Source organism: Wyeomyia smithii, chromosome 1 (assembly GCF_029784165.1).
Source record: "Wyeomyia smithii strain HCP4-BCI-WySm-NY-G18 chromosome 1, ASM2978416v1, whole genome shotgun sequence".
NCBI lineage: Eukaryota > Metazoa > Arthropoda > Insecta > Diptera > Culicidae > Wyeomyia > Wyeomyia smithii.
In genome coordinates this window covers 80,289,730-80,298,358 of record NC_073694.1, presented here as the reverse complement: position 1 = coordinate 80,298,358, position 8,629 = coordinate 80,289,730, and the positions used below count along the sequence as shown (strand labels likewise).

Here is an 8,629-nt window from a genome sequence, read left to right as displayed (position 1 = left end):
ATAGGACGCTGCTAATGGGAGCGTGAGTGTATGGACCAAACTTATCGTTAGGGTATCATGCTATATTGTGTCCAAACATACCGCCCACCTTGGAATCCCTGCGATTGCAACTGATTTTAGCTTATTCCAAACTATAACCACTCTACGAAAATTAACTGATCTTGCTGACGACGTTTTTTAAGCTGATAACATTTGCTTCATTTAGTGTGATTATCAATGACAAATCGTTGTTCTCTGGTACAATTACTGGACGAATTTTTTTTCGTTTAATCGATGCTGGACGAGGTTTTCTTCTGCTGCAGATACTGGTTCACTGCCTTTCCTTGTACTGGGTGCTTTGGCTTACGGCTGATTTTAGTTACGGTCGATCATCTATGCTCCTGGCAATGCATCTACGGATATCTGATTGTGCGGGCTCCACAATGCTGCATCAGCGGACGGCTATACTGTAAGATGAGAGGGTGCTTTTTAATCAATATAACCCAAACAAAAAATGACTTCCCTGGAGCGGAGGCCACCTGGCCTCCGCTGGTCCGGAGCACCGACGATGCCTACGGTTGTAGGGACGGAAACTGGATAAAAGATGACTGAGTGCTCGATGTTGCATCTACGGTCTTGTGGTTCCATGGGTTGATGATAGGACGGGTTGCTTAAAACGGATGCCAATGCACTAACGATGTCTCTGGTCGCTTGACGGAATACTGGTAGGGCTTTACCAGATGGATGAGTATGTTGACTTCTTGACTTCTTCTGGGGAATATGTCCTCCTACTGTGACATAAGGATTGCGACATAATCAGAGACCTTTCCTGATGACGGACAGAACACCACCATGGACTTCACACATGCAAAACGATACATTAGTAGCTTGTCACCCCAGACTAGCTGATGACAGATGGATGCAAAGGAATTTGTAGACTTCAAGAACCGGAACTTAGAATAATGTTGTCAGTAGTTTAATGCAATGGTAAAAAAATCGTCCAAGTATGACAACGTGCAGATCAATTCTGCTCTGACTGTAGATTATCGCGTATAGGAAGGACACAGACCTTCGATATTGCCCTTTGGTACTGACCGTCTTGTGCCTTTTTAATTACGACACGTATATTGCCATCTGATCCGGCATGAATATCGATGACACGACCCAGTTTCCATTTTAATGGGGGCAGTCTATCCTCTTTAAGGAGAACCAGTGTTCCGATGAAAACATTATCACGCTTGCGGGTCCACTTGGTTCGATTATGGAGATCGGAGAGATATTGCGTCGACCACTTGTTCCAGACTTGCCGAACGTAGTCTTGCGCTTGCTGCCACATCGAAAGACGATTTGTCTGAACGGTTTCTAATGACGGTTCAGGAATCGCTGTTAATGGTCGTTGGATTAAAAAATGTCCAGGGGTCAACGCATCGAAATCCGTAGGATCGTTACTGATAGGTGTGAGTGGGCGTGAATTCAGGATCGCTTCGATTTGCGACAACACCGTGGTCATCTCGTCGTACTGGAGTATTCTTTCGCCGATGGCACGCTTGAAGTGTCCCTTGAAGGACTTTACTGCGGCCTCCCATAGACCCCCAAAGTTGGGCGATCTTGCCGGAATAAAGCGAAATTCGATGCCTTCCTCGTTTGCTCCACAAGTCACTGAATTTTGGAAGGTTTGTTCGATGAATAATTGCCGCAATTCGTCTAATTGTCGCTTGGCCCCTACAAAGTTTGTGGCTTTGTCACACATTATCAGCGCCGGTTTGCCTCTACGAGCTACGAATCGTTTAAGGGCGGCCATAAATGCTTCGCTGCTTAGATCACTTGCGAGTTCGAGGTGCACAGCCTTGGTAACAAGGCAGACGAAAATGGCGACGAACTGCTTCGTGGCAACTGATCGACGAACAGGGTACTTAATTAAGAACGGCCCACAGTAGTCCACGCTTACCCTTAGGAATGGAGGTGCCGGGGAAACTCGTTCTGATGGCAGGTCAGCCATAAGCTGCTCCAAAACCTTTGGCTTGCTTCGAAAGCAACGGACACATTCGTGTATGACTGAGTTGGCAAGGCTTCTGATTCTTGTAATCCAAAATCTTTCACGTACAGTGGACACGAGGAGCTGTTGTCCACAGTGAAAATGTTTGCTGTGGTAATGTTGCAGGACCAGCCTCGCCAATGGATGATGGTGGCTTAAAATCATCGGATGCTTCCGATTCTCCGATACTGGTGCCTTGGCAAGGCGACCTCCTACGCATAGTATACCGTCGACAAGTATTGGATTTAACTTACTTAACGACGAGGATGGACTAATGGAATTCTTTTTGCTTAACGTCGATATTTCAGCTGGAAACGATTCTCGCTGTGCTAGATGAGTCAAGAATTTTAACGCTTGCTCATGCTCAGGATGTGTCAGGAACCCTGCGAGACGTTCATGTCTTTGCCTCACGTTATGCACGAACCGACGTAGAGCTGCGACCAATCTTACTAAGCTGAACAGAGATGAACGGAGGCTAAACAATTCGTTTGGAGATTCAGGCGTTACTGGTAGCGCAACTACTTTCTTTTCCTCTAGAAATGTAGGATCTATTTCCTCTTCTGGAAGTTTCGATGGCCAGGTACTCATTTCATGACGAAGCCACAGAGGGCCCTCGAACCACAACTTTTCGTACTGCAGCTGAGCTGGAGTCATCCCACGGGAAATGATATCAGCAGGATTATCTTCATCGGCTACGTGGTTCCAAGTGCATCCTTTCGTGGCGTGTTGGATTTCGGAAACACGGTTAGCTACGAACGCCTGCCATCGTGATGGCAGTGACGACAACCAATATATCACGATTGTGGAGTCAGTCCAAAAATGAGCTGTGTGCTGAATCGAGACGCTGGCAATAAACTTCTCATACAGATGACAGAGCATTTGGGCTCCGCAGAGTTCCAGTCGAGGTATAGTCTGTGCTCTTTTCTTTCGTTTGGGATCTTCTAGTGGTGCAACCTTAGATTTTGCCGCAATCAGGCGAACTTCTACTGCACCACTGAACGTGGTACTACGAAGATATAGGCACGCTCCATATGCCTTGTTGGAGGCATCACAGAACCCATGTATTTGAACAGAAGTTAGCTCCGTACAGCATCCCAGCCAACGGGGAATTGATAAAGACGAGAGAGCAGAAAGATTTCGTCTGTATTCCAGCCAGAAATTCTGGAATTATTCGGGTAACGGCTCGTCCCAGTCGCACTTCTGCTTCCACAACTCCTGCATAAAGATTTTTGCAAGAACTACAACTGGCCCTACCAGGCCGAGAGGATCGAACAGCCGAGCTGTATCCGCTAGTACAATACGTTTGGTTAACACTACGTGCGCATTCCATACAGGTGAATGGAAGAGGAAACAATCGGAAGAAGTGTCCCAGAGTATCCCGAGTGTTTTCACTGGACCGCTCGACGAATCAAGCTCTCGAGCCGGTCGTCTGTCAACAAGATCAACAGGTAATTGGTTCAACAGCTCACTAGAGTTGGAATTCCATTTTCTCAAATTGAAGCCACCGGAGGAAGTGAGCTCGATCATCTCTTCGGATAATTTAATTGCAGAGTCAATATCGTTGGCTCCAGTCAACATGTCGTCGACATAGAAATCGTTCCTTAGCACTCTCGCCGCAACAGGATACCTTTCTGCTTCTAGGTCTGACAGACGCTGTAGACACTTGGTTGCCAAGTACGGCGCACATGCGGTACCATATGTCACGGTAGTCAGCTGGTAGGGGCGAATTGTCTCGGTCAGAGAAGTTCTCCACAGAATGCATTGAAGTCGTTGATCTGACGGACACACCTGTATCATCCGGTACATTTTCTCCACGTCACCAACGATGGCTATTCGGTGGAGACGAAAACGTAACTGAATCGACAGAAGATCATCCTGTACAATTGGACCGACCATCAGGGCATCGTTTAATGAGACACCCGTAGATGTCTTACAGGATGCATCGAAAACTACACGCAGTTTAGTGGTCGTACTATCCGGCTTTAATACTGCGTGATGCGGAAGAAAGTATATGGGAAATTCTGGATCCTTCTCGGTCACCAACTTCATGTGGCCGAGTTGCTCGTATTCGTGGATAAATTGATGATATTGCGCCTTTAGTTCGGGGTTGGCTTCCAATCGTCGTTCCAAGGCTAGGAAGCGTTTGGCAGCAATAGTTTCACACTCTCCAAGCTGCTGCAGGACGAATTCCTTTTTTGGCAACGATACTATAAATCTTCCCTCGCAATTTCGAGTTGTCGTCTGATCGAAGATCGTTTCACATGTGGATTGAACAGCTAGGTAATCAGAATGTCCGTGCAGTTTCAATTTTTGACTAAAGTTGGTGGTCATGAAACAAAATTGTGAGCACGAATCTAGCAGAGCTCGAGCTAGTCGTGTTACCCCGTACTGGTCTTTAACACAGATCACGGCTGTGGAGAGAAGGACATCTCCAGTACTCTTTTTAGAACTTACTGACAATGAAACTGTGTTTTGATTTGTAGTGGGTTGAGCTTGTGTGGTGGACAGTGGCTGAGTGTTAGATGAGTGAGCAACCGGGAGAGCACTTGTTGTGGGTGGCATGGTTGGAAGGTGTACGTGTTGGCTTTGGTTGTGTAATTGTGTATGTAGTTGCTGCTGGTTTGTCATTAATGGTTTTTTCTGCGACGGGACGGAGGATTTGTTGGTGAGAGATGATTGGTGAATCGGCTCAATGTGCAAGAGTGAGTGATGTTTCTGTTGGCAATGGTGGCAGGAACCTTTGCCACATGACTTCGCTTGATGTCCGGCAGATAGACAGTTAAGGCATAATTTACTCCGCCGAACTACATCGAGTCTTTCTGATACCTTCATCTTCAGAAACTTGAAACAACGGAATGCAGAATGAAACGCTTCCCCACAAAAGGTGCACTTTTTCCACGAGTGAACTGCAGCATTACTCACACTCAACTTGGTCCGTTTCTCCAGAAATGTAGTGGCTTTACTCGCCGTAACAGATTGCAATACAGAACAGTGCCCGCGCAGAAAATCAATTAAATTTGAGTATGTTGGAACCGCCTTCGAATTATGGTGGGATTCCCAGTGTCTAAGTGTAATCGGATCCAAGCGTGAACAGATCATGTACACCAGGATGGTACTCCAGTTTGCCGTTTTTTCTCCTATTTTGTCCAGCATCAACAGGTTCTTCTCAAACTCGCCGATCAACTTGCTAAGAGACTCGTAGCTCTCCTTTCTCATCACCTCAACTGAAAATAGCGAATCCAAATGAGTCTTCACTATTATTTTTTTATTTTCATTCTTCCGCTCCAGTGTAATCCAGACCACTTCGTAATTTGCTTCGGTTATTTCCACTGAGTTAATTTCTTGGAGTGCTTCTCCAGTCAACGCAGATCTAAGGTATGTGAAGTTATCCATAGCTGATAATTGTTGATTCTCATCAATCAGGCTACGGAAAGTATCACGAAAGGTGACCCAATCTTTAAGCTGTCCGTTAAAACTTGGCAAACGTATTTCGGGCAACTTTACTCTTGAGACGCCTGCTGGAACCACTTCTCTCACAGGATGGGAACTAGGCATAATATCAACAGGATTAGGCTTGGGTAGGAGTCGTGTAAATGCTGCCTTAAGCTTGTAGTAGATGGCTTCAATTTGCATCACGATCTTCACATTTGCTTCCTCCCTTTCTTCTTTTAGGGCGGCAATACGGGCGGTTCGTTGCTTCTCAGACTCCTTTGAATCAGGTTCTCCTTCACCAAAAACGTCATCAGTCAGCAGCTCTATTTTACGACGGATAGCATGAAATTCTTGAAATACTTCCTCTAACCTCTGCATACGGATCGCCACCTGGTCAGCTTGTTCGGGATTGTAATGTTCGACGAAATACAACATCCCTTCCAACGTCTTACGGATGTTTCTATCCTGCTTCTCTAATTCACGCAGATCGTTACTCATGATTATTTATTGGCGCAGAATTGCCACCGTACTGAATGAAAAATAATAGGACACTTCACTGCCACCAATAATATATCACTTCCACTATCGCTGGTTTTTTTTTTTTTTCAAATCACTCACAATCGACTCGACGTCCCGCGCGACTCGCGAAATAATCGGCAAATTGACAACCAAAGCAGACAATCAACTGTAGAAAGAAAAAGCCAACAATTCTAAGACCAACCACCCAACCCAAGGAGAAATTGACTCAAATGCAGGGCTCAATCCCGAAGAAAGCATACACTCAATGTTAAAACTTCAATTTTATTGCCACTTATTTCACCACATGCAATTTTTCGGTAGCTTATCATGCAAGCCACCCTACCACACCATACAAATCATGCAATTTTACTTCCCCGGTTACAGCAGCTTTGGTGCTATTGTTGCGGCTAGTGTGAATTCCACTTGCATCAGCCTCTGTAGCAGGAACGTGCTCGGTTGGTGATCTCCAAAATGGCGAATTTCGTTGCAGCAAATCAGGAACAACTCGTTTCAACAAAGCTGCCACTGGTATAAAAACTCCATTGCACAAATCCAAAAGTTATTCTATTGTTCGTCCATAGGTCACTTGCTGTTGTTTCTTTTATGCGATTTTCATATCGCTTTTATCACAAAATTGTTCCAGAAATCCGGTTCGAAGGACCAAAAAATGTTTCGACAGGAACCGGATTTCGGACTCGTGAACTGAATGTGACACTTATTTTCACTTATTAAAAAACGACAGTTTATTATTAGCGACAAATTGCTTAAAGCGACTATAAGTTTATTTGTTCTGTATCGGTGGAGAATTATTTGCGATCTGCGCGCACTGTTGGTTGTGAGATAACTGTCTTATTCTAATCAAATCTGATTATTTTATCGCGTCGGGTGGACGATATATAACTGATAACCGAAATGTGAGATCTGATAGGACGCTGCTCATGGGAGCGTGAGTGTATGGACCAAACTTATCGTTAGGGTATCATGCTATATTGTGTCCAATATCCAAACAGATGTCTTCTTGATTTTTTATTTCCAAAAACAACTTCATGTCGTCGGCATATATTAGAACTTTAACATTTTTGAGGATGAAGGAAATGTCGTTTACGTACAAAATGAAAAGAAGTGGTCCTAAGTGGGAGCCTTGGGGAACACCTGAAGTAACTTGAATGGGATTTTCCATTGAATTTAATTATTTGTTGCCTGTTTGTTAAATATGATTCAAGCCACTTCAGGAGACCAGACTCAATTCCATTTTTTTGCAGTTTAAAAAGTAGCATTGGTATGTCAATACGATCAAATGCTTTGCTAAAGTCTGTATAGAGAGCTTCAACATGGTTCCCATTATCCATTGCATTCAATGAGTAATCTACGAACTCAAGTAAATTTGTGGATGTAGAGCGGCCTTTGAAGAAGCCGTGTTGTTTGTCAGTTATTCGATTTTTGACTCGAGCAAATATCTTTTCATTGACAATTGCCTCAAAGAGTTTTGGAATGCAAGAGATAATAGCGATTCCACGATAATTGCGTATGTCAGATTTACGCCCAGATTTGAAAATAGGCACTAAAAATGAGCTTTTCCATATATTTGGGAAGACTCCAGTTTCCAACGACATATTGAACAGCCAGAACAAAGGAGATGTAAGTTCCTTCGAAAGATTTTTCATGAGTGCTGGAGGTATTCCGTCAGGTCCAGGTCCTTTGGAAGGGTCTAAATTTCTCAGACCCTGCAAAACATCCTGTACCTGAAGTTGGTTGACACCAACGTTTCTTGGACATTCTGGATAAAATGCAAAATAATCGCGGTCGCGATTTTCTTCGGAAAATGTGGTATAGATTTCCTGGAAAAATTTTGCAAAGAGATTGCAATTTTTCTCCGAGTTATCACCAACATGTTCATCGAGTTGCATTATTGATGGAGAATGGTCTGATTTTAGTTTTGTTTTGACGTAATTGAAGAAGTTCTTTGGACAAGACTTAATTTCTAGTTCAGTTTTTGTATTGAATTCTTCAAATGCATCACCGATTGCAAAGTTCAGCTGATCACATATTTCTAAGTAAATTGCTAGATTTTCACTGCTATTGTGCTTTTTGAAAATTTTGTGAGCTTTTTGTTTGCGGTTTTTTAAATTTTTTATTTGTTTGTTAAACCAGACTGGATGTTTAGTGTTAGCGTGGCGTCGTTTTTTCTTCAATGGAATTTCTTGAGAGATGATGTTGTACAGAATTTTGTAAAAGACGCTAACAGATGATTCGACATTTCCTTCATCTCTAAAAATTTGTTGCCAATTGACACAGTTTAATTTGTTTTTAATATTTGCATAGTTCGCGATTTTGAAATCAAGAACTTCCTCATACTCACAGTCGTTGGGTCTTTGATATTCATGTAAAAATAAAGAATATTCAATTGCTGTGTGAAAATTTTCGTTTTTCCACAGTGGGTTAACTGATTCGGTTACACAGAAATCTCCATGGATATTCGTTAAGAGTAGGTCCAAATAGCAATTTTCACGGTTTCTTACATGGTTAACCTGGTTCAAACCTAGTTTAGCAATTTCGTCAAACATGAAGTGCAAAGTGATGTTATCTCCAACGACTGGGAGTAGGATGCTTTCGTTTTCAGGGTCCAAGATGAAGTCAGCGGTGTTTTGATTGAAGTCCCCATAG

The 8,629-nt window shown here is 43.4% G+C and overlaps 1 protein-coding gene across 1 annotated transcript; it reads right to left on the bottom strand.

The window, feature by feature from the left end:
• Nucleotides 1-1,000: 1,000 nt before the first annotated feature.
• On the bottom strand, nucleotides 1,001-2,893 carry LOC129716876 (uncharacterized). Its single transcript, XM_055666720.1, has one exon. The coding sequence runs from the start codon at nucleotides 2,891-2,893 to the stop codon at nucleotides 1,001-1,003; it is 1,893 nt and encodes a 630-aa protein (XP_055522695.1).
• Between the last annotated feature and the right edge of the window lie 5,736 nt (nucleotides 2,894-8,629).

Bases quoted from the DNA above. Each gene is read 5' to 3' on its own strand.
- LOC129716876 (XM_055666720.1), bottom strand. From the start codon at position 2,893: ATGCTCTGTCATCTGTATGAGAAGTTTATTGCCAGCGTCTCGATTCAG.